The sequence below is a fragment of the Hypanus sabinus genome, chromosome 12, assembly GCF_030144855.1.
Source record: "Hypanus sabinus isolate sHypSab1 chromosome 12, sHypSab1.hap1, whole genome shotgun sequence".
NCBI classification, from domain to species: domain Eukaryota; kingdom Metazoa; phylum Chordata; class Chondrichthyes; order Myliobatiformes; family Dasyatidae; genus Hypanus; species Hypanus sabinus.
The window spans coordinates 34,866,649-34,893,456 of NC_082717.1; the positions used below are offsets into that span (position 1 = coordinate 34,866,649).

The 26,808-nt window shown below is 40.1% G+C and overlaps 1 protein-coding gene across 1 annotated transcript in view; it reads right to left on the reverse strand.

Annotated features, from left to right (window-relative positions):
* The window catches only part of LOC132402764 (pleckstrin homology domain-containing family H member 2-like), a 141,735-nt gene that overhangs the window by 54,294 nt on the left and 60,633 nt on the right, over nucleotides 1-26,808 (reverse strand). Inside the window, exons 5-17 of the mRNA XM_059985751.1 lie at nucleotides 23,980-24,063; nucleotides 23,284-23,365; nucleotides 20,799-20,960; nucleotides 18,803-19,728; nucleotides 17,428-17,503; nucleotides 16,238-16,332; nucleotides 13,640-13,790; nucleotides 12,318-12,457; nucleotides 10,464-10,574; nucleotides 10,193-10,279; nucleotides 9,048-9,206; nucleotides 5,760-5,840; nucleotides 4,655-4,834 (exon numbers count right to left, since the gene is read on the reverse strand). Of these exons, the coding sequence (XP_059841734.1) occupies nucleotides 4,655-4,834; nucleotides 5,760-5,840; nucleotides 9,048-9,206; nucleotides 10,193-10,279; nucleotides 10,464-10,574; nucleotides 12,318-12,457; nucleotides 13,640-13,790; nucleotides 16,238-16,332; nucleotides 17,428-17,503; nucleotides 18,803-19,728; nucleotides 20,799-20,960; nucleotides 23,284-23,365; nucleotides 23,980-24,063 (2,334 nt within the window). The remainder of the gene's footprint in view (nucleotides 1-4,654; nucleotides 4,835-5,759; nucleotides 5,841-9,047; nucleotides 9,207-10,192; nucleotides 10,280-10,463; nucleotides 10,575-12,317; nucleotides 12,458-13,639; nucleotides 13,791-16,237; nucleotides 16,333-17,427; nucleotides 17,504-18,802; nucleotides 19,729-20,798; nucleotides 20,961-23,283; nucleotides 23,366-23,979; nucleotides 24,064-26,808) is intronic.

Consider the following 26,808-nt stretch of genomic DNA (forward strand, 5'->3'; position numbering starts at 1 on the left):
ATTAAACCTCGGGGAGTTTTGCATGAGGACTCCTAAGTCCCTCCGCTCCTCTGATGTTTGGACCTTCTCCCCTTTTAGATAATAGTATGCACTATTGTATTATTATACATTTCCCAACACTGTATTCCATCTGCCACTTTTTTGCCCATTCTTCCAAAAAAATTTTTGGCGATTGTACATTGACCTCTTGTTTTCACTTGGTCACCAGACCTGAATACCTCTGATCTGGCCCTCAGCAGATTGTGGATCATCCAGGGCTTCTGCTTCATTTCTGAATGATTTTGTGGGGATACATTAATCTATGACTGTTCTTATGAAGTCCGTGACAACCATGGTTTATTCATTCAGATCTTCTCATGAGCCCTTGAAAACTGCCCAGTTCACCAACACGAAGCAATCTCCTCTGCCTTCCGCGATCATTTGTTTGTTTTCCTCATCTCTGGAGCCTTGCTCTTTAGGCTCTGCCTGTATGCAGGAGGAGAAGGGCAGCCAGGTGTTGATATTTCCTGAAATGCAGTCTCAGCATGGAGCAGCAGGCAGTGAAATAGTGTGCTGGGACCTCTGGTGTTACAGGTTATATGCTGATGGTAATTGGCAGGGATTTCTTCAAAGACGCCCAGTTGGTCCCCGCCTATAATTTGAAATGTGTTGGGATGGACTATTTCTTACTTGGTGACCGCAGCAGCAGTATCACAAGTGCCTGATTACAAGGTAAACTGTGATCAGGATCACAGAGAACTCTCTTTAATAGAATGGTCAGCACTTGATCGTTAGGTGTTCTACATCGGGGGAACATGAGTGTGACAAAATTGAAACATCAGAGCACCACAGAGAGTTCATTATGTAACCCTCCCCCCCACCCCCCACCACTCGTGCCTTTTCCAAAGCAGCAGTTCGGTCCATACTGTGTATCAAAAAGCCTTTGCGTCCGATCACCAAATCTGGCATGCTTGGAGTTAGCCATGTCTTGCTAAAACACGGAACACAACAATTCATCATGTCTCCCTTGACCTCAGGTCTTCAAACTTGTTCTCCAGCAACTGCACATTTGCTAACAAGCTACTGGGTAGAGGGGATCTCATTCCTCCGTGTTTCAGCATGGCTCCCCTTACGTCTCACTTCCAGTCTTGGCGATGAACCTTCATCCACTTAAAGGTGCCAGGTCTGCTTGCTTGAGAGATAAGTCTGCTGTGTCCTTGAGAAGATTGTGACATCTGTAATTCATTAAGTCATTACAAAAGTATGTTGTTTCAATGGAAGTTACATTGTGCGGAATGTAGTGAGAGTAATTCAAAAGAGTTTGAATCTGACTTAGTGGACACTTCATTAATAACTCAAAAAAGTTAGTAATCTAAAAGTTTTGTAAGTGTCTGTCAGAACATCACCATGGTTCACTGGTGCCGTCTTGCCACCATTAATTTTTATTTTATATGTTGTTATACCTAAAGACTGACAGCACAATCTGGAGTGCACTCATGTAAATGAAGAATGAAATGCAAATGAAATTGTGAGTCACTGCTCTTTCAGGGTGCATGGATTTGCAGTCTTCTCCTGTACAATCAGTTAATGATTAGACATTTAAAGACTACACACTGTAAAAACTTTAAAATAGCCTTTAAAAAGCCTAAAAAAATTCGAAATAGGCCCTTTGGCTTAACTTGTCCATGCCAGACAAGGTGCCTACCTGAGCTGATCCCATTTGCCTGCATTTGTCCAGTATTCCTCTAAACTTTTTGTACCCATGCACCTGTCTAATATTATTCAATTACATTACAAAGTTGAAGCAACTGCCCTATGACTTCCAAGAGATATCGCCTTGAATTGGCGGGGAGATGGTATCAAATCTCATGTTATGCTCCAATCTTTGTTTCGTGTTTCTGAAATGTTTAAAAAGTAAATTAAAAGTTGAGTACACTTGGTGGCCACTTCAGTTGTCCACCCGCGAACAGCTAATCAGCCAATCACATGGCAGAGACTGAATACAGCTGATCAGCCAATCATGCAGCAGAAACTGAATGCATAAGGGGATACAGACGTGGTCGTGAGGTTCAGTTGTTGTTCAGATAAAACATCAGAATGGGGAAGAAATGTGATCTGGGTGACTTTAGCTGTGGAATGATTCTTGGTGTCAGGTGGCGTGGTTTGAGTCTCAGAAACTGCTGATCTAGGATTTTCACGCACAACAATTTACAAAGAATAGTGCAAGAAACAAGAAACATCCAGTGAGGGGCAGTTCTGTAGGTGAGAACATTTTATTAATGAGAGTATTCAAAGAGTTGCCAAACTGGTTTGAGCTACCAGGAAGCCTTGATGGTGTGAGAAGAGTTGAACCTTGAAGGGGGTGGGTCACAGCAGAAGACCATAAACATACACTCAGTGGCCACATTATTAGGTATAGATGAGATTGTGATCGTTCATTGTGTTGGTCACCAGCTGTCATCTGGAACAGGGATCCAATCCCTCTAATATTGGGAAAGGCAAAATTCATGTCATTCTGAATGCAGGATCTTGCAGCAAAGTTTCTTTAATATTAACAGCAACAGCCATCACTTTGCATTACAGCACAACATTTGCCTTTGCCTTTCACTGCCCTATTGAGAGAGGACTTTGTGGCTAGTGGTTTCAGCAAGAAACATTACATATTAAACCCATCAACGCTCAGGTTGATGGAAAAGGATTCCAAGGATTGTACAATGAGGAACAAAGTAGTTCTTACACTTCCTTATGCAGCATTATTTAATGAATAACCAAAAAATATGATCTGTACACTTGATTCATAGCTACTTGCCGGACTTTACTGTGTGCAAAGTCATTGCTAAGTTTCCTACATGATAATAGTCAATTAGCTACAAATCTTTTGGGGCAACCCCAAGGTCAAAGGAGTCCTCAAACTCAGAATCAGGTTTATTATCGTCGGCATGTGTCATTAAAATTGTTAACTTAGCTTTAGCAGTTCAATGTAATACATAAAATAGAAGAAAGAAAGAAATAAGTAAGTAACTCAATTACAGTATACATACGATTAAAAATCGTGCAAAAAACAGAAATAATATTTACTTAAAAAGTGTGGTTGTGTTCAAGGGTTCAATACCCATTTAGGAATCGGATGGCAGAGGGGAAGAAGCTGTTCCTGAATTGCTGACAGTGTACCTTCAGGCTTCTGTATCTCCTACCTGATGGTAACAGTGAGAAAAGGGCATGCCCTGAGTGCTGGAGGTCCTTAATAATGGACACTGCCTTTCTGAGACACTGCTCCTTGAAGATGTCCTGGGTATGTTGTAGGCTAGTACCCAAGATGGAGCCGACTAAATTTACAACCCTCTGCAGCTTCTTCTGGTCATGTGCAGTAGTTTCCCCCCTCCCCAATAGCTGACAGTGATGCAGCCTGTCAGAATGCTCTTCATAGTACATCTATAGAAGTTTTTGAATGTATTTGTTGATATACCAAATCTCTTCAAACTCCTAATGAAGTATAGTTACTGACTTGCCTTCTTTATAACTACATCGATATGCTGGGACCAGGTTAGGTCCTCAGAGATCTTGACACCCAGGAACTTGAAACTGCTCACTCTCTCCACTTTTGATCCCTCTATGAGGATTGGTATGTGTTCCTTCGTCTTACCCTTCCTGAAGTCCACAATCAGCTCCTTTGTCTTACTGACGTTGAGTGCAAGGTTGTTGCTCCGGCACTCCTCCACTAGTTGGCATATCTCACTCCTGTATGCCCTCTCGTCACCACCCGAGATTCTACCAAAAATAGTTGTATCATCAGCAAATTTATAGATGGCATTTGAGCTATGCCTGGCCCTGTGTATATAGAGAGTAGAGCAGTGGACTAAGCATAAACCCCTGAGGTGCACCAGTGTTAATCGTCAGCGTGGAGAAGATATTATCACCAATTCGCACAGATTGTGGTCTTCCGGTGAGTAAATCAAGGATCCAATTGCAGAGGGAGGCACTGAGGCCCAGGTTCTTTAACTTTTCAATCAGGATTGTGGGAATGATGGTATTAAATGCTGAGCTATAGTCGATGAACAGCATCCTGACGTAGATGTTTGTATTGCCTTGGTGGTCTAAAGCCGTGTGGAGAGCCATTGAGATTGCATCTGCCGTTGACCTGTTGAGGTAAATTGCAATGGGTCCAGGTCCTTGCTGAGAATGGAGTTCAGTCTAGTCATGACCAACTTCTCAAAGCATTTCATCACTGTAGATGTGAGTGCTACCGGGCGACAGTCATTAAGGCAACGCACACTATTCTTCTTAGGCACTGGTATAATAGTTGCCTTCTTGAAGCAAATGGGAACTTCTGCCTGTAGCATCATATTGTGTATAAACTGGAGGCTTCTAATCCCTAATATAAATCTCCTTACAGATACACTACAGAGGTATACTAAATAATTGTAAACATAAAGCAACACACACAATATACAGGAGGAACTCAGCAGGTCTGGTAGCATCTATGGAAATAAATAAACAGTCGAATTTTCAGTCCAAGACCCTTAAGTCCTGAAGAAGGATCTTGGCCCAATACGTTGACAATTTACTCATTTCCATAGACGCTGCCTGGCCTGCTGAGTTCCTCCAGCATTTTGTGTGTGTTGCTTTGGATTTCCAGCATCTGCAGACTTTCTCCTGTTTATAATTGTAAACATACCTTTTCATGTTTAGAGCCTATGAGGAGGTAGGTAGGTCCCTGGTTTTTGGGATGAATGGCAATTGTATAGTGCGTAGAGAGCAGGCTCTGACTACTGGTTTCATAGTCTTCATCTGAATCACATGATCTGTCCACTTCTTCAACTGTTGCTTCCATCAAATTAATCTGACCTAAAGGAAACTTGAATATAAGCAATATATCATGTTGTAGATAAAGCTACTGATTATTGCTATTAATGTACAGCACATTACCAGTCTATTAAATTTACTTCAGCAGACAGCACAAATTATCACCAAATTCACTAGTATGTGACTGGTGTATTAGAGTTTTATATTGTCAAAGGGTGCTTAAGGTGGAACATGTTTCATTGTTTTGCAATTTAAAAAAAAATCACAAATGACCACTTTTAATTAAGATATATGTGTTCGCTGGAATTTAGAAGGATGAGGGGAGATCTCATTGAAATCTTTTGGAAGTTGAAAGACCTAGATGTGGAAAGGATGTTTCCCATTGTGGGAGAGTCTAGGACAAGAGGGCACAGCCTCCAGATAGAGGGGCATCCATTCAAAACAGAGATGCAGAGAAATTTCTTTAGCCAGAGGGTGGTGAATTTGTGGAATTTGTTGCCACACGCAGCTGTGGAGGCCAGGCCACTGGGTGTTTTTAAGGCAGAGATTGATAGGTTCTTGATTGGACACGACATCAAAGGTTACGGGGGGGGGTGGGGAAGGCCAGGAAATGGGGTTGAGGAGGAGAAAAAAAGGATCAGCCATGATTGAATGGTGGAGCAGACTCGATGGGCCAGATGGCCTAATTCTGCTCCTATGTCTTATGGCCTTTTATCAATCATTTAAGCACGAACACAGAGACAACACAATGAGCTCAGCATTTAAGTAATATATTTGGAGGGGCGGCACGTAAATGAGGCATTTCTCCATTAATGGATGGAAATAAAAAAGTAACTAGTGTAATGTTTGAAAGTGGAACATTAAAATGATGTATTCACAGACTACAACATTCAACACTCAGGAAGGTGAAAAAAGGGCATTGGAAGACAAAGTGCACAATTTGGAAAGGATCCAGTCATTTAATATTTGTAGTTTACCTTATTTTCCTGATTGCGGAAATAATAAAGGACCTTCCCAACAATTGCGCACCAGACTCTCTTGGAGTAACCGTGCTTCACCTGAAAGATGAGAGAATTTAAACATGAGGCTGCTTGTGATAGGAGATGAATCGAGACTTAGTGAAGATATCTGGGTGAGAATTGAAAACTATAAGGATAAAGGAACAACATTGGATGTACATTATAGACTCACTTATGCCAATAGTGATTTTAACAAACAACTCTATCAGAATATTAAAAAAAGCAAGTTCTGAAGGTGATGTTACAGTTATGGGTGACTTTAATTTCCCAAATATTGAGTGGGAGAACCCAGTGACTAATGGATTTCTGGAAATTGATTTCACACTAACAAAAGGGGAGGCCTGTCTGTAACAATCAGGATAGAACTTTGAGTATAGAAGTTGTTGAGCCTTTAGGAATATGTGATCATAACACAGTTAGTCGAAGTTTTTTTGGGAGAGTATATCAGTGAAAAGCAAAGCCATTAAATTGAATTTCAGAAAGGCAAATTTGTACAGAAGCGGCAAAGACTTCAGAAGGTAAACTGAAAGGATCCGCTTGACATTGAGTCAGTTGAGGAACAATGGAGTGGACTTAAAGGGGTAATACATGCAGTGCAGGAAATGTTCATACCCAAGGTCGGGAGAAGCAACAAAAATAATAGATCAACTACGTGGATGAATAAAGACCTACATAAAAATTATTGAAGAAAAGACAACTATATAAGGAGTACAGAAAAAAGAGTAATGATGTTAACCATAGGGCATATGAAAATATGAGAGCTATAGTCAAGAGAGAAAGTCGGATTGCCAAAAGGCAGGTTGAGAAGGATATTGCTGATAACATTAAGATTGACCCCAAGAGATTATTTCAATACTTTAATAGTAACAGAAAGGGCAAGGAAGAAGATAAATGCATTAGGAACAATAGTGGGGTGTTAAATTATGTAGAGAAGGATATAGCAGATACCCATACTCACCTGCGAAGATGTTAGCGGTATGCCAGTAAGTACAGAGAAAAATAAGGTTGTTCTAAGTGACTTAGAGATTTTAGAAAGTGAGGTCAGTTTCAGCTAAAAAGGCTGAATGTGCTATGAAGAAGGAATGAAATAATTAAATCTTTTTAGCTTAAGTAGATGTAGAATGGGAGGAAACATGATAGAAATGTTCAAAATCATTAAGCGTATAAGCTGCTACTGCAAAATTAATCCATCATCAAGGACACGGGGCCATAGATGAAGACTGGTTAAAGGGAGATTTCAGACAAACATCAGGAAGCAATTCTTTACACAGCAAGTTGAGGAAACATGGAACAAACTACCTAATTGTGTAGTTGAGAGACTTTCAAATCTAAACTCGATAGTTATTTCAACATAGTATGTGAATGAGAATTTCGCAAGGGTTTTTTGGGCTGAATGGCCTGTTCCTGCCAAAAATTTTCTAATTTTCTGAAGTCAAAACTGGGATCTGACTTTATAGACACCAGAAGTCGCAGAATACAAATATATGTATTATAAACATCTGTTGGCAATGGCTGAGTATGGCGGATGGAATTTAAGCCTGAAAGGTATGAGGTGATGCATTTTCAAGTCAAGTCAAGTCACTTTTATTGTCATTTCGACCGTAACTGCTGGTACAGTACATAGCAAAAATTAGATGTTTTCTTAGGACCATGCTGTTACATGACACAGTACAAAAACTAGACTGAACTACGTAAAAAAACACAGAGAAAAAACTACACTAGACTACAGACCTACCCAGGACTGCATAAAGTGCACATGAATACAGCTAGGATATACAAAATGGATGGTAAGAGCTTAGGGGGTGCTGAGGAATATAGGAGTTTTGGTGTTCTTGTCCATGGATCCCTGAAGATGGATAAGGTGATGAGGAGAAGGCATAACAGGTGCAAACTTTCATGAGGTACAGCAGAGAATACAAGAGCATGGAGGTTACAGTGTAACTATTGGTCAGATCACAGCTGGAGTACTGTGTGCAGTTCTGGTTGCTGCACCATAGCAAGAATGTGATTCTACTGCAGAAGTTGCAAAGGAGATCCACCAGGATGCTGTCTAGATAGAGCACTCCAACTCTGAAGAGAGACTGATAGGCTGAGTGTGTTTTCTTTGGAATGGAAAACTGAATTAGGTATACAATATTGTGAGAGGCTTGAATAGTGAGAAACCTATCCCCTTAGAAGAGATGTTTATAAGATTTAAGTTAGATTACATTAGAAGAATATTTTGTTTATCAGGCGACTGTGTCATTCTTGAAATATCTTGAAATTTTTGTGTGATTGATTATTCAATCATACATCTCTTTTTAAAATTTATATAAATATGAACTACACAGTTGCACAACATGTAAATAAACATACACTTTAAACTTCAAAATATAAGTAATACCAGGACACAGTACAATAAGATCTCAACACACGATTGTGTGGCTAGGCGTATCTCAAACACCACGTAATGAGGATATTTGGTACATCACCAAAGACTCAAATTTCTGCAGATATACGGTGGAGAGGAATCTGACTGATTGCATCACCAGATACGGAGTCTCCGATGCACAGGATCACAGGAAGGCTGAAGAGAATTGTAGACTTCTGCCAATTCCATCATGGGCACAACTCTCTCTGCTACCATCTTCAAGAACTCAAACGGGTGGCATTTGTTATTAAAGGCCCTCACCAGAATCAAGGTCATTATCACTGATGTATATTGTAAAATGTATTGTTCTGCAGCAGTACAGTGCAATACATAAAAGAATTAGTATAAGTTACAAGAGAAATAAAAAAATTGACAGTGCAAGAAGTGAGCAAATTAGGAGGGAGTGTCCATTGGTTCATGTACTATTCAGAAACCTGATGGTGGAGAGGAAGAGGCTGTTCTTAAAACATTGAGAGCACGTTTTCAGACTCATGAATCTCCTCTCTCATGGCAGCAATGAGAAAAGGGCATATCCTGGATGATGAAGGTCAATGATGGATGTCGTCTTCTTCAGGCACCACCTTTTGAAGAGCTCAGAATTTTTTTTCTACCACCAGGGAGGAGGTACAGGAGCCTGAGCATTCACTCTGAGTATTTTTAAATTATAGAAATTTTTATGTCATGCACTTTATCACTGCGGCTAAACACCAAATTTCACGACATAGGTCAGAGATAATAAACCTGATGCTGATTATTCGTAAGAATCGCAATTTCTATGAACTGTAAATTCCCGTAGTACACCAGTGCTAACTAATAACTAACTATTGAATCATTACCTTAGTTAGTAAACCTTCAATCGATGGCTTGATGTCTGGCTGTGTGTAGAGGGGGCTGGCAGCTTGAATGCGCAAAACATTCTGTAAAACCCGAATCCATTCCTCGAGAATATTAGGAGAATCTGCAGTCAAGTAGTAGGTCTTTTTCTCTGTAATAAGCTTGGAAAGCATTACACACTCATTATCACCAGCCATCAGGAGTCTTTGTAGTTGGATAAATGATTAGACTACTAATTATATGGACACGGACTCGGAAACCTTTGGAAAAGATAGCAATTGCAATCAGGAAGTTTATTGAAAGTAAATTCAATGCAAAATCAATTACGGGTTGAGCATCTTATCGGAAATGCTTGGGGCCAAAAGTGTTTTGGATTTTGGAATAAATAATAAGGGTAGTCATAATTTCCAACTCTGAATTTATGTGCTACTGGTAAGGAGTCTTTCTTTTGCACATATGTACTGAACAGTAAAGATTAATATATATTTTTAATATAATGAAAATATAATGTGTGCAGGGTAACAAAAGCATCGGGAGAATAACTGAATCAGCTGTTGAACAACAACAGGCTTTCAGTCTCCAACTATGATGCTGTGTTTTGATTAAAAGTTTACAACACATTGTACTGTATTTGTATCTGTATTTTACATTTTTCTAGGTTTATGTAAGGTATAAAAACAATCTGCATTGTAGACTTGTTCTGGTGCTAGATTTTCACGATCAATAGATGTTTTAAATATTCTATGCCATGCCTTTTCTTAAATTTCTGCAATCGGCCTGCTGAATATTCGCAATTACCCTCAATTTTAAGTTTGTTGGGATAGGTCTTTTCTTGTTTCATGATCAGCATACAGGTAAGCAGCATATGTTTACTCCAATGCTGATCATACATGATAGATCTCTTCATATTTCTATTTTCCATTAACCTCTGTCACTTCTCACAACTGTCTGTGCTACACATTGCCTGAGAACCTTCCCAGCATCTTCTGGAATTTTCCATTTGTGATATCATTCCAGCGCTCAAAAAAATTCAGACTTCAGAGGTTTTCAGATTTTGAAATTTCAGATAAGGGGGAGACAACCTGTACTTGGTATTCAATAACTGAAACGGGTGCTGTCTTTGGCAAATAAACCGCAGAACACTAACCTGAATTGTCTGCTTTCCATCACATCTGACAATATGATTTGAGACATTGAGCTCAATTCGACCCTGTGGTTTACGGATGACATCACTCTGGATTCAGATATATGAATAAGATTATACATCAATAAATTCTACTTTGCAAATAATAGGACAATAACATTTAAAGATTTTTACTAAATCCCAGATTAAAATCTACAAGAAAGTTTTATATCTTAGCTCTAAATTTAATGACATCACAGTGCTAAAAGCAAAGAGTTCTGATAATCATACTTACTGGTGATTTGTAGTATAACAATTCACCGCCTTTAAGGACAAACCATCGCCGCTTCCATGTTTTTGCTTTTCCTCCCATTTTTAGCAAATATCCAGACTTTTCTAATGATTCCTGCAGAAGAGATTATTGTGCATTTTGTTTATGGTTATCTAATGAATCCTTAGTATGCATCTTTGCCTGTTCACGTTTTCAATTAAGTTAGAACTAAGCAAGAGAGACATTTAGTTATGCATGCCAAGAGAGAAGCTGTGACTTATTAAATACAAGAGGTAATACCACTTCTGGCTTGTAAACAATATGTTATTTATAGGGAGGGCAACCCATTCTCAAGGTTTTTAAAAGATCTGTTAACTATTTGCAATGAATGGTGAAAGACTTAGTTACGTACTTGAAGATGACTAACCTGTTGAACGGTCAGTACTTATCTTTATCCTGCCACTGTCCTGCACCAGCAGCAAGAGAAGGGGTGTGTGCTTAGTCCCCTGCTCTACTCACTTTTCACCTATGACTGTGTGGTGAAGTACAGCTCCAACACCATATACAAGTTTGCTGATGACACCACTGTTGTGGGTCGTATCAAAGATGGTGATGAATCAGCATATAGGAGGGAGATTGAAAACTTATCTGTATAGTATAATAACCACATGCTCTCACTCAATCTCAATAAGACCAAGGGACTGATTGTAGACTTCAGGAGAGGGAAACCCGAGGTCCATGGGCCAATACTCAACAGAGGATCAGTAACTGGGTGTCGCTATCTCAGAGGACCTGTCCTGGACCCTACATATATAATTGCAAAGAAAGCACAACTGCGCCTCTACTCCCTCAGGAGTCCGCAGAGATTCAGCATGTCATCCAAAATCTTGGCAAACTTCTATAGGTGGTGGAAAGTGTGCTGACTGGCTGCATTATGGCCTGGGATGGGAATATCAAAATCCTACAAAATGCAGTGGATTTGACCCAGTACATCATGGGTAAAGCCCTCCCAACTGTTGAGCAAATCTACACGAAACACTGCCATAGAAAAGCAGCACCTATCGTTAAAGGTCCTCACCACCCAGGCCATGCTCTTTTCTCACCGATATCATCAGGTAGAAGGTACAGGTGCCTTAGGAATTGCACCACCAGGTCCAAGAACAATTACTACCCCTCAGTCATCAGGCTGTTGAACAAAAGGGGATAACATCATTCATTCATTTCTAGTGTTCCCACAACCAATGGTCTCACACTAAAGACTCTTTATCTTGTTATTTCACGCTTTTGTTATTTATTGCTATCTATTTATATTTTCAATTGCACAGTCTGTTGTTCATTGATCATTGACTGTTTACAGCCACTGTTCTATAGATTTGCTAAGTATGCCCACAGAAAAAAGAATCTCGGGGTTGTATGTGGTGACACGCATGTACTCTGATAATACATTTTGCTCTAAACTTTTTTTGAACTTTGAAAGTTGGTCAAATATCCTGGTCCTGTTTGCTGTTTCTTGCCTTTGTAAATAAAGTTTATTAGGAGAAAGATAATGGGAGTTATGGGCACTGTCATTGCTTGTTGTTTGTGCTCTTGGTTTCAGCAAGCTGGTTCCAGGATTGTTAAGGGCTCTTTGACCTGGCAAATCAAACTCATCTTAATTCCTTCCATGTTCAATGACCACTAACAAAACACTTCAAGCAGGGGTCATTGGTTAATGATTGAATTGACTGATTTCTCCATATCCTCATCTGAAACATTATGGTTAGAGGTCATACTGTCAGATTAGTGAACTCAATATACATGTTGGTCAAACTAATAATTATTCTAACCTGAATAGCTTAGTATTAAACCAGGCTATTTGTGAGCAGGAATTAAACTTACATTTTTTCCACTGTCAATGGAATGGGAAGAACATGTTTTTGGAAGCTTCTGCTCCGGCTCGGAACATTCTGTGTCAGTACAATATGCATCTGGTGGGATGGCGTAATCACTTTCTGAAGTCATAGATGACATTGAAACACCTGTACAAGACGTGTGCATAATAAATTCATTATAATTTGAACAAATTCCATTTGTTTTGATGAAATGTATTATAAATATAAGGACTGCACCCATATTGAAAGATCACAGGTTCAAGATGTAGGAATGTGTCTCGCTTAAGAACTATTCAGTTATTGGGATTTGGTTACAAGTCACACCTTGTCTGGAAGTTTCTCTAATTTACCAGAGATTAAGCTAATGCTGGAGATAAGCTCCCTTGGTTGTGATCGTGAATAAAAAGTCCAGTACTGCCTTGGTTTGCATTGCCTCACCAGTGAAAAGATAGTTTTTATATCTCCTCTATGAAATAAAACACTTCTATCAGATAAAAAAGAGAAAATCTGCAGGTGCTGGAAGTCCAAGCAACACACGCAAAATGCCGGAGGAACTCAGCAAGCCAGGCAGCAGCTGTGGAAAAGAGTATTGTATACAGTCGACATTTCTGGCCGAGACCCTTCATTAGGACGGTTCTGATAAAAGGTCTCGACCCGAAACGTCGACTGTTCACTCTCACTATAGGAAGGATGTGGAAGCATTGGAAAGGGTACAGAGGAGATTTACCAGGATGCTGCCTGGTTTAGAGAGTATGGATTATGATCAGAGATTAAGGGAGCTAGGGCTTTACTCTTTGGAGAGAAGGATGATGAGAGGAGACATGATAGAGGTGTACAAGATATTAAGAGGAATAGATAGAGTGGACAGCCAGCACCTCTTCCCCAGGGCACCACTGCTCAGTACAAGAGGACATGGCTTTAAGGTAAGGGGAGGGAAGTTCAAGGGGGATATTAGAGGAAGGTTTTTCAGAGAGTGGAATGCACTGCCTGAGTCAGTGGTGGAGGCAGATACACTAGTGAAGTTTAAGAGACTACTAGACAGGTATATGGAGGAATTTAAGGTGGGGGGTTATATGGGAGGCAGGGTTTGAGGATTGGCACAACATTGTGGGCCGAAGAGCCTGTAATGTGCTGTACTATTCTATATATTCTATACTCTACAGTGGATGTGGAGAGCATGTTTCCTATAATGTATTTTATTGAGTCTGAGTAAAGTTTATTAAAGGGGTAATTTTGATGTGGATTTTGGAATCATAATTAGTGACGAGCATGAAGGGATCAATTTCTCAATTTTTCACATGCTTAGCAGAAATGGAGAGGACATCACACCTCGCTTCATGGCTCGTGGACTGCTGGGGCTGCTGGCTTTGCGGGAGTCTGATCCTGCCATCGAAGTCCTGGAGCTTCCTCTTGAGCTGTCACTTTCATCCATTTCAGAGGACTCGTCTGAGAAAGGTCCGGTACTGATCTGAGTCGCTTTCTTAAAGTTTTAAGAAGATATCTGTGTTAATATATGGCAGAACTTCCTCGTTCTTGACTCTGTATTAATTTGATATGTGTGATAGTTGACAGGGTCGTTTAACTTATAGGAGCAAATTTTATTAAAGGTTTAGTGTTTAAACTTTTGGCAACTGTGGTAAAGGCATATACTACAACATACATGAACTTAAACCTTCCAACTTTTACAGAAGCATAGATAGAAACCATTTCAAAGTCGACACAGGAGTTCCCTCCCTCCTCCACCCTGCTTCCTTATACTGGACGCATGGGATGGAGAATATTTCAAAGAACAATACCTGCTCATTTTGTTGAACCTTTGAATTGTAATTCTCTGATTTACGAATATATTTTTAGAACATAGAAATTTACAGCACATTACAGGCCCTTCGGCCCACAATGTTGTGCCGTCCATGTAATCTACTCTAGAGACTGCTTAGAATTTCCCTAGCGCATAGCTTTCTATTTTTCTAAGCTCCATGTACCTATCTAAGAGGCTGTTAAAAGACCCGATTGTATCCACTTCCACCGGCAGTGCATTCCATGCACCCACCACTCTCTGTGTGAGAAACTTATCCCTGACATCCCTTCGGTATCTATTTCCAAGAACCTTAAAACTATGCCCCCTCATGTTAGCCATTTCAGCCCTCAGAAAAAGCCTCTGGCTATCCACATGATCAATGCCCCTCATCATCTTATATACATTTTTAAGTATTCTTCATGCTAAATTTTACAGTCAACATATCATGCAATACAGAAATAGCTGTAATAGAAATACAGAAAAAAGCTGAATCTTGGTAATGACAGAGATAATGAAATTCTATGCAGATTGAATTTAATAATATAAACAAAATATAGTCACTATATATACAATATAGTGTGGGCTGTTCTCACTTAAGCACAGAGAGCAGCTCAAAATATATTCTTAAACCAGAATGTGATACTGAGCTGATATTGTGAAGTTAGTATTTACCCATCTAATCCCCTTTTAAAAGAGTTATGAGATGTGCGTCAAGGAGATTTTATAATAGAAAATGTCATGCCCTCATTGTAAAGGGTTTTAATTCTATAAATTCCTGTTGTCTTATTACTCTCCTGCCAAGTAATGGAGTCAATTTATAAACCTTTATCACTGTACAATCTTTTCTGGCTGCATAAGACAGCTCTTCAGCACAAAGTTCACAGCTGCAACTTTTCTTTGTGACAACATTCTAAGCTGTATTGGCATGGTCAGTTTACTCCTTGCCTTACAATTTTCATCTCTATTCCATTAGGGATCATGGGAACAACTTCTATAAGTACCTGTCTGTATTTATCGAAGGTGGTTACAACGAACTCCGCAGTTTCAAGATCGTGACATTTTTTATCAACAGCGTACCCGAAGTTCAGCTATGCGCCGGGGTGCTAAGAATTGTAGTGAGATGTATTCTCACAGTTTCTTTGGAAAAAAATCGACTATAAACATGTAACTGTAATTATTGATCTACACCTAAACCAATGTAAGGGAGCTGAATTGAAAATTTCATCATTATCATTATTATCTGCTGTGTCTTATGACGAGGGTGATTATGGTCTCATGACTATGATTGTTCTTGGCAAATTTTTCCACATAAGTGGTTTGACTCTTCCTTCTTTTGGGAAGCATTGTTATAAGACATGAGACCCCAACCATTATCAATACTCTTCAGAGATTGTCTACCTGGCATCAGTGCTTTCATAACCAGGACTTGAGAGATGTACCAACTGCTGATACAATCGTCCACCACCTGCTCCCATGGCTTCATGTGACCCTGATCAGGGAGCTAAGCAGGTGCCATACCTTGTCCAAGGGTGACCCGCAGACTAGTGGAGGGAAAGAATGCCTTACACCTCCTTGATAAGAGATGTACCTCCACCCCAACACCCAAGGTTGCCTGAGTTTAGAAAAAGCTAAAAATTCAGAAATACTAAACAAAAGCCTCAATAGCTTACATTAGCGAATTGTTAAGTGTAAAATACTGCAGTACTTCAAATGTAGCAGAATAAAGGAGATGTTATAGAGGGATACAAAATTATGAGGGTTATAGATAGGGTAAATACATGCATTATTTTCCCCCCTGAGGTTGGGTGAGTCTAGAAATTGAGGTCATAGGTTTAATAATTAAGGGGAATATGAGCGGAAGAACGTCTTCACTCAGAGGGTGGTGTGAATGTGGAATGATCTGCCAATGGAAGTGGCTCATGTGGGTTCAATTGCAACACTTAAGAAAAGTTTGGACAAGTACATAGATGAGAGGGGCATGGAAGGCTATGGTCTGGGTGTGGGCTGATAGGCCTAGGACAAGAAATGAGTGAACATGAACCAGACGAGCCATAGTGCCTATTTCTGTACTGTAATGCTCCTTTACTATAACTCAATGTGGAATCATGGTTTTAAATTACACAACTCACCCCTTTCAAAACAGTGTAAACTGGAGTGGCCATGCTATTATAAACCAAACTGGTGTAAGATTCCGATGTTGATTGTGAAGGCATGAAGCCAGTGCCTAGAAAATAATGAATATGTATCATATAATTTGATTAGTATCCAGAAGCTACGTTAAAATTTTGTGCGTACAGAAATTAAATACATATCTAGTTGAAGGCATAGGACTGCTATACTGCCTTATTTGGAAGAGGATTAGACAAATTGTTTCTGATTATACTGACCTGTGCTGATCTGTCAGAACTCACTTGAGGTGATTAGAGCAGGGGATAATGAGTACGTTACCCTATTGTTGGAAGCCTACATAAGCCAGTGCACATATATGGATACCAGATCTACATAATAATTGACCACATCTACATAATAAACTTAAAGACATTTGAAAGCCCACCTCCCCTCCCCACTGACAAGAGAATGACCTAGGTCCACAAAGCAGCTGAGCCAAGAGGAAACTGATTTCAATTTCCAGTCTCTTCAGCTTATTTGACCTAAGCAAGACTCAAGAGGCCATTTCTGAACATCTGGCAAAGGATGCTATTCACACAGGGAACAACTTTTAAATGACAGAATGGTGATAATATACTGTAAGGCACTGGACTACTGTTGTGTAAGACTTCTAGGGGTGCATTTTCACACATTCAAACAGCTGGCATACAAATCTAACAAATATGGATGACTGCATTGGTGGGTCATAAGAATTTCCACTTCCCTGTTCCCAGTCAGTTTTCAGTGACTCCCATGGGAACATTTGTTCTGTGAATGTTGGGGAAAGGGAAGATTAGAGTCAGATGTGAAGCTTTGGTAAGTCAATCAATGTGACTTAGGCCCAGAGACAAAAAATGGTTGCCAAGACAAAATAGCTGAGAACTGCCACATTCAAACTGTACTTCAGCAAAAATCACTCTTTTTTATATAAACTGAAAAGCCAAGGGAAATGCAAATGTTTTTACAATAGGCAAAATTTTCTTTAAACTAATCTTGTTAGACATATCAGAAAGGTCACTGATTAAACTTTTCATAGGAAAGTAAGCAAAATCCTGTAAAACTTTCTAAAACAGTAACCGTTCTATAATCACAGAATTTTGTGAATGAGTGACCAGATACATAATTAATCCATTAATCGGAAACATTTCTCTTATAGGTACCAAATACTTACATTTGTTACTTGGATCTGTACTAATGGCCTCTGACATTCTCATACCTGATTTGGCTACTGCATAAATTCTGCTCTCCTATATGAAAAAGATATAGGAAAATCTCTTAACGTCACCAAGCTATCACACAAATTATTGGACTGCATGCTTTCAGAAATACGAATTCCACACCAGGATCAACAGCAAGTTTTTGATTACTGACTTATAGTCTGTTTCCAAACTGGTGTAAGATTCCGATGCTGATTGTGAAGTAACTGACCATTAATCTTGTACTCAGTACTTTGATTTTTAGAAAACCCTCAAGTACTTTTTAAACCATTTTTTTCCTCAAAAAACAAAGATTTGTTGGCCATATAGCATCTAATTCAATAATTTCACAGCTTTAATCATTTATTTTTATTTTTTATAATGAGAATACGGAGAGAAATCAGAATATTGGTTATTTTCCGTTTTCAACATACAGCAAAGCCATACCGCAGAGTGGAGTTTAGCGTCTGAATGTGCGAGAAGATAGACTTTATAGCATCAAAGTACAGAAAACAAGCCAGCTGGCCCACTTTGCATGTATTGGCTGTTCTGAAAATTGCTCAAATAGTTCTCACCTCCATAAACTGCATCCCTTCAACTATTTTTCCAATTCCTTTTGGAAATGTATTACTGAAGAGAGCAGATTGCACAACCCAATTTTCAGTTGTGTGGTAATGTAAATGTATATGTCACTATTAAGTACCATCCCCATCACCACATTTAGATTATGTTAGCTTAACTTCGGTTTTCTTTTACATATATTGCTTGAGCAAGCAGTCAAGGTTTCTTTTAAAATAATGCTTGGCAGATTCCCCATGTGCAGAGATGGGGAAAGCTTGTATAGCAGCCTTTCCCTAAACTCTGCACTTAATTTCAGTGTGTTCTGTACCATGAAGTTTGGACTTTGGAATCTGCTGGCTCGCATGACTTTTGGCAGATCTGATCACAAGTTCTTGGAATACTGGGGGGAATTCTGTCTGGGAACAGACATAAAGCAGTGATGCTCCTTCTGTCTGTCTGTCACCAGACATTATTTCTGCTATCAGGATTATTTTGTTCGTCAGTGTATTTTTGGATTAACTGTTTTAGGTCTTAAATTGGATTAGCAGACAGACCAATTCTACATAAATGTTTAGGTAGGACAATTTCAAAAGAGGGATCAGTAATTCAAAAATTAAAAAGATATACGCTTCTAGACTGAAATGGATACTTGAGACCTTAGAGGTTAGTAAGGCTATGTTGATTTAAAGCTGTCAGAGCAACGCTAACATATTCAAAAAGTTACATAAAAAATTTAAGAAATAAAATATTAATGGCTACTTATCAACACAACAGAGCATTAGGATTTACCCAGGATGGGAATCTGTGCAAAGGAGGAGTTGGTGGCTTGTTACTGGGATGTTTGCCTTTGGTGTCTCCTGTGTTGAATTGCTCCTCAGTGATGTAGGTTTCAATTGATTCATAGCAAAACATTCCCTCTTCGTAGCCTGTTTCCATTTTCCCCAGAATATCACTTTCAATGTCAATGACATCAATATCTGTCTCTTCATGATCCACTGGCCTCATCATACTTATAGCATTACGGTTTCCACCAAACAGCCGATCAGTGCTTAACTGAGGCTGGCTGCAATGCTTCTTTGCTTTGGCCACATTTACACCGAATACATTGGGAACCCTCAACTTTGGAGGTGTTAAGTCTGAGGGTGAACTTGTGTCCGTTAAAGATGCTGTGGGGTGGATCCTGGTCACTGTTGGAGGTGATGTTAGAATTGGGCTTGGAATTTGCTTTTCATTGGATGAAGAATCGAGCCTTTGGGATTGAAATTTCTTGTTTAACTCATCAGAAGAGTAATCTTGATCTATTATTTTACTTAGTGTTTTTGGAAAATGATCCACCGCCTGAAGGAACTCTGCATCCTGTGACGGTGGTTTTCGCTCAGTTTCACTCTCGTCATCAAATGCAGCGCTGCTGTCATCCGATGCTGTTAAATAAGTGTCACTCCCAATCTGACTAAGTCTAATTGCGTCTTCTGATGTCTGAGTGGAGGGGTTCGACCAGCATTTCGACCTTGTCTGATTTTTTCTCACTCCTTCATCGGAACTGTCATCACTCAAAGGCATAAATACTGTGGCTTCTTCTTTTGATAAAAGCTGGTGATTGGTCAGTCCTTTGCTACCTTGTAGTTCCGATACACAGTTGCTTCGTGAGAAACACCTTTGATCTATTTCAGTATCTTGAACAGGCTTTGTGTGGGACCTCTTGTTCATTTCCTTGCCTGGAAAGGATAAATACATGTTAAATTATGCCCATAATTCTGTGATTAAAATGACAAGGATTGACGTATCAATGTGTTAAGTTAGAGATTTAAAATAGTAATGGACATAAAGTTATTCTTCTTCCTTGACTCCTTAAAATCGGACCAAGAAAGATACCAAGTTAAGCAGCAGGTTAGTACAGGAAATCAGAACTTCATCATTCCTAGAGAATTCTCTGTTAATTCCCACTATCCCTTTAAAAGTACATTGGCAAAAATCAGCTTGGCGCTGTTTTCCAGGTCTAATCGTCACTTTGCTAATTTGACCAGACCAAGATGCAATCATGATTTCTGAGCTGGATTGGGATGGGACATGTCACTCCCTAATGCAAGTCTCATATGGAGCGTAGCCAGGGAAGGCTTGGTTCAGAAACACACAATCATCTAGAACTTGGGCCCTACGTAGATTGGAATAGCAGGGCTCTCTTCAGAGCAGTGTTATTTTAGGGTGAGCCAGCCAGCCTAGGGAACTCACTTCAGGTTTGTTGATTTGAACTTGTTTTAGCCTGGTTTTTTACATCCATGCCAACTCTTCTGCAATATTGACCTCAAAATCCAACCAAAGCTTATGACCTGACCCACTACTGACCTCATGGGCACCAGGATCCAATTCCCTAACTGTACCGATCTATACAACTCAGGGATCACCCCCTGACTCAGTTATCATCCTCCCATACTAATAAGCACTCTCTCCATTCCACCCAACAGGGTACAAGCAAAATGACCTCTCCTTGTTAAAGCTGCTGAGCAAAGTGGTCACAGACATGCAATGTGAATAGGTGCCTATAGATGCTAATGAATTTTGAGGCCAATATTTTTTTCAGACTTTCCATAGAATGAGCAAACCACAGCAAAAATTAAAATAATTCTTTACCAATTTTCTAGAATGAAAGCACTTAAAAAATTAACAAGAAAAAAGTCTGTATTAACTTTTGATAGTAAAACATTGTCTTAGGTTGCCAGCTGGTGAATACTTAAAGAATGCCCAGCCCATAATATACATTGTACATTATTAGGAAGGAAGTTTCCACCTGTAACTTGTCTGTCCAGTACTCCAGTTTCCAGAGTATTTTGCTGAAGACTTTGGGGATTTCCTTTAAAGTATCCAAAAGTCAGGCTGCTTAACCGCTGTGCTTTGCTTGAGGTTTCACTTCGACCAGATGGTGACTTCTGTTCGCGACTCCCTGTAAGGGCTGAAATGGAGTGGCATGGAATTTGTTATTTCAGCTTCCTGACTGCAGGGTAAAAGTGGTCTCTTTCCATATTGAAATGGTAGTCTAACTTTATTGTAATAGATACTAGAAATTCCTTTGCACCAGAACTTCTCAAAACGAGACCTGTATTTCTCTGGTAAGGCATGTAGTTGTCCCAGCGCAGGAAAGAAAGGAACATTATGGGTCAGTCATTGACAAGTCAGGCTTTTATATATTAGAAATGGGGGAAAAAATAAACAACCTGCTGGGCAGCAAATGAATCAAGCTAGGTAAGAATACCAATTGAAACAAGATGAAGAGCGGGTTATTTGTATTTAAATCCTCTGTTTAATACAGGGCAAAGAAATGCACCTAACTAGACATCAATGGACCAGACTGTTGATTTGGAGAAGGCAAAAGGAGGGGGTGTCTGTGTTTCATGATAGACTCTTCATGGTGCTTGAATTCTCTGGTCTTGTGACTTGGAACATCTGACGATTAAGTGCCGACTGTTCTATTCACTGAGAGAGTTCACCTCTCTGATCCTGACCACGGTTTACATCCTGGTTGATGTTAAGAAAACACTCGAGGTACTGAGTCCAGTGATTAGAAAACAAGAAAATGCCTATCCAGACGCCTTTCAAATCATTGTCAGGGACTTCAATCAGGCTTGTTTGAAGAAATCTCTATGCATTTATTGTAAACATGTCACCTACAGCACAAGGGGCCCCAACACATCTGACCACTGTTATACTATAATTAGGAATGTTTACCATTCAATCCCTAGACTGCATTTCAGGAAATGATGGATCAATGTTTTGGGTATAAGACCCTTCATCAGCACTGGGAAGAAACATAGAACAGAACATAGAATAGCACAGAACAAAGGCCATTCGGCCCACAATATTGTGTGGATCCAGCTAAAAAGCAAATCAAAAACACCCAAACACTAATCCCTCCTACCAACACCATGTTCATTCCCAATTCCTGATGAAGAGGCCCGGCCCGAAACGTTGGCTACTCTTTTCTCACGGATGCTGCCTGACCTGCTGAGTTCTTCCAGCATTGTGTACATATACAATGTTCATATCCTTCCATCTTCCTTATATCCATGTGCTGATCCAAATGTCTCTTAAAAGCCTGTAATGCGTCTGCCTCTACCACCAGGCAGCACATTCCAGTCATCCACAACTCTGAGTAAAAACTTACCCCTCAGATCCACCTTGAGCCTATCCCGTTTCCCCTTCAATGCATTCCCTCTGGCATTAGATACTTCAACCCTGGGACACAGATACTCTATGTCCACTCTACCTATGCCTCTCATAATCTTTTAAGCCTCTATCAGATGCCCCTCAGCCTCTGGCACTCCAAAGAAATCGACCCAAGTTTATTCAGCCTCTTGTGACAGCACATACCCTCTAAACCAGGCAGCATCCGAGTAAACCTGTTCTGCACCCTCTTCAAAGCCTCAACATCCTTCCTAGTGTGGGTGGTGATGGGGGCTGTGGGATGGGGTGGGAGGTGTAGGTGGTGATGAGGGGTGTGGGTGGGTGGGGATGGGAGGTGTGGGTGGGGATCGACAAAGTGATCCTTCAAGTCTCATGAGGTCTCATTGATGTAGAGAAGGCTGCGCAATAAACGACACTACAGGATTCACATGTAAAGACGTCCTCACCTGGAAGGACTGATTAGTGTCCTGAATGGTGGTGAGAGAGTAGGGACAAGTGTAACACCTAGCATGTTTACAGGGAAAGCATCTAGAGAGGGAATAAGGCACACGAGTGAATCTGCAGATGCTGGAAATAAATAAAATCACAAAATGCTGGCAGAACTCAGCAGGCCAGACAGCATCTATGGGAGGAGGTAATGAAATAAGTTGGGAAGGAGGGAAATGAGCAACAAGGGAGAAGCAGAGAGAGTAATCCCTGTGGAAAGCTGGGAGGGTAAGGGAAGATAGATCCTGTTGGAGATGTTACAAGTTGTGCAGAACGTCATGTTGGAGCCAGAGGCTTATGGGAAGATTGGTAAGGACAAGGGAATCCCTATCCCTGTTAAGTCGTGGGGGGGGGGGGGGGGGGGGGAAGGATTAGGGCAGACATTGGGAAATGGATGGAATGTGGTTGAGCAACTGAGCAAGTTTTTGCTTCACTTTAGCATATGCTGGGTCAATGGACTTGCAGCCTGCAGCATCCAGAGGAATAACAAGGGGCAGTGAACATGTTCAATAATCAATAATACATCGATAATATATTGATAAGGATACACAATAGACTGCTGAGTTTATTCAGTGAAACATTAATATTTCGGGAAACTTTGTTCCTACCTTGTAGCTTTGTCTGAAGGATCTGGATGTGTTCCATTTGTTGCTGGTTGGCAAATTTAACATTTTGATTTTCAGTTTCAAGCTGCAAACAAGCAGAGAATATTAATGAGGCACAAAGTCCTGTATCACTCCACATTAAAACACATCTAATTAGGTCAATAATGTTTATTTTATTGAAAATGCTCATAAAAATATATTGTGTAATATTTATGATTTTATTCTTCCAAGCTACATTGTAAACAGCATGGCCTTGAGGTGAAAAATTAGAGGACATGAACTCTATAGTGCTTTTACGTGAGCTGATTAGCAGAAACCTCTTCAGCCCCTCGGTGACTGTGAATGATCATGTGGCATAAAGTTTTTTAAATCATGACCAGCCTTTATCCCTCAATAGACGTTATTAAGTCCGATAATCTGGTCTTGATCATATGACTGTGGGAACTTAGTGTTTGCAATGTGTAGTTTCTGTCTTTTCAAAAGTGAGTAAGGCTTATAAGTAATTCATTCTGGCACAAATACAAATCATCTTTTAAATGTATTTTCAGAAACCTAATAATTGAAAAAACTACAAATGCTCCACACCACTTAGAAATTCTAACACAGTTATAAAGAAACAAATGCTGAACCATATTTACATAGGCAGTTCAGTATGTGGTGCTGATATTTTCCTATAAATATGTGGCATAGCATGAGTACCTCCTGTAACTTCATTGTCACCCAGTCTTTGATTTTAGCTGCTTTTTCTTCAATAACTTTAGCCTCCTGTATTTGTAGATGCTTCTAAAATACAAAAAAAAGTTATATAACAATTTAAATTTTGTACTGCAACAGAACTGTAAATGAGGACAGTTGAACATTTGTGAAAGATACTTGAATCATTAGTTCATGGCCTTTTCATTTATAGTATAACTTTGTTAGAACATTCTCCATTATTCTGTTCAAAATTCTGTCAAGACTACTGGTAATAAATATGTATATACCGTATTTCAAATCCAACCAGGTTCAATCATAGTTCAGAGTTCCTTTCTGCTTTCTGTACGTGATTTGTTTTGTAAGCTTGTCTGATCTCATTTAATCTCCATTTCTTTCTGTCTTTAAAGCAGAATTGAGGTTCCTCTAAAAGCTCTTAGTGAAGTGAATGGGCACTAAGATCTGGGATCAGGTTAGATGTACTGAACGAACAGGAATTACACAAAGTAATTTAAGTAAAGCTTCTGTCTTTGTCAGGAGAAACTTAAAATGATAATCAATCAGGAACTAATTAATGCTCATTATCCCTACTTTGTAATGTAATATGTGTTCATTCCACTGAGGGGCAGCAACTTTACACTCAGTGGCCACAGGTACCTCCTGGTCACTGAGTGTTTGTTTGTGATCTGCTGCTGCTGTAGCTCATCTACCTCCAGGATGATCTCCTTCTGAGATGCTCTTCAGCCCACTACTGTTGTAAGGTGTGGTTCTTTGAGTTTACTGTTGCCTTCCTGTCATCTGAACCAGTCTAGCCATTCTCCTCTGACCTCAATACAAGGTGTTTTTGCCCAAAGAACTGCTGCTCTTTGTTTGTTTGTTTGTGATCTGCTGCTGCTGTATTTCCTTGTTTCTCACACCAGAGACTGAACCCTAGAGACTGCTATGCATGAAAATCCCAGGAGATAAGCAGTTTCTGAGTTACTCTGACCACTTGTCTGCCACCAACAATCATCCCACATCAAAGTCACTTAGATCACATTTCTTCCCCTTTCTAATGTTTGGCCTAAACAACAACCGGAACTCTTGACCATGTCTGCAAGCTTTTTGCACTGAGTTGCTGCTACATGATTGGCTGACTAGATATTTGCAATAATGAGCAGGTACACAGTTGTTTGTGTCCTTGAGCAAGGCACTTAACAACACATTGCTCTGCGACGTCACCGGTGCCAAGCTGCTTGGGTCCTAGTGCCCTTCCCTTGGACAACATCAGTGGCGTGGAGAGGGGAAGGCCTGCATCCCATACAACCCTGCCCGGGCCTGCGCCCTGGAAACTCCAGGCGCAGATCCTTGGTCTCTCGAAACCGACGGATGCCACCACCACACAGTTGCATCTAATAAAGTGACATTAATAAAAGCATTATATGTCTATAATGCTTTTCATAATTTCATAATCTATCAACTTTGGATCCAGTCTGAAACATAAGAACTGCTCAATTGAACAAGCTAACCAATAGTTCTGATGCAATATCGGGACCTGAAATGTACACAATTCCTTGCAGCTCAATGATGCTTCTCAACCTGCTAAGTTGCTTTTTGTACCAGTTCCAGATTCCAGATTCTAGGGGCGTATAGCCCGATGGGAGTTCGGGGAGCTGGGTTAAGCACAATAGGCAGAGATTCAAACAGAGAGAGCGGAGAAATGGGCTAAAAATTCTATATCTGAATGCACAAAGTGTCAGTAATAAGGTTGATGAGCTTGAAGCTCAGGTACGAATGGGTAACTATGATGTTGTTGGGATAACGGAGACATGGCTGCAGGGGGATCAGACCTGGGAAATGAATGTACAAGCGTATACGTGCTATCGTAGGGACAGAAATGTGGGCAGAGCGGGTCGGGTGGCCCTGTTGGTGAGGAATGAGATTCAGTCCTTTGCAAGGGGGGACATAGGATCAGGAGAAGTGGAGTTTGTGTGGATAGAATTGAGGAACAGTAAGGGCAAAAGGACCCTAATGGGTGTTGTCTATAGGCCACCAAACAGTAGCATGGATATTGGGTGCAAGTTGAATAGGGAGTTAACATTGGCAAAGGCAATGTCGCAGTAGTTATGGGGGATTTCAACATGCAGGTGAACTGGGAGAATCAGGTTGGTGCTGGACCCCAGGATAGGGAGTTTGTAGAGTGCCTAAGGGATGCATTCTTGGAACAGCTTGTACGAGAGCTGACCAGGGACAAGGCTATTCTGGATTTAGTGCTATGTAATGAACAGGATTTGATAAGTGATCTTGAAGTAAAGGAGCCATTAGGGGGTAGTGATCATAATATGATGTTTTTATCTGCAATTTGAGAAGGATAAGGGCAGATCGGAGGTGTCAGTGTTGCAGTTGAACAAAGGAGACTATGGAGCCATGAGGGAGGAGCTGGCCAAAGTTAAATGGACGGATATCCTAGCAGAAAAGACAATGGAACAGCAATGGCAGGTATTCTTGGGAATAACGCACAAGGTGCAAAATCAGTTCATCCCCCAGAGAAGGAAAGATTCAAAGGGAGGAAAGGGGCCACAGTGGATGACAAAGGAAGTCAGAGATTGCATAGCATTAAAAAAAAGTAAGTATGACAGAGCTAAGGTGAGTGGAAAGACAGATGATTGGGAAATTTTTAAGGAACAACAGAACTTAACTAAAAAGGCAATACGGGGAGAAAAAATGAGGTACGAACGCAAGCTAGCCAGGAATATAAAGGAGGATAGCAAAAGCTTTTTTAGGTATGTATGCGAAGAGAAAGAAGATAGTTAAGAACAATGTTGGGGCCTTGAAGAATGAATTGGGTGAAATTGT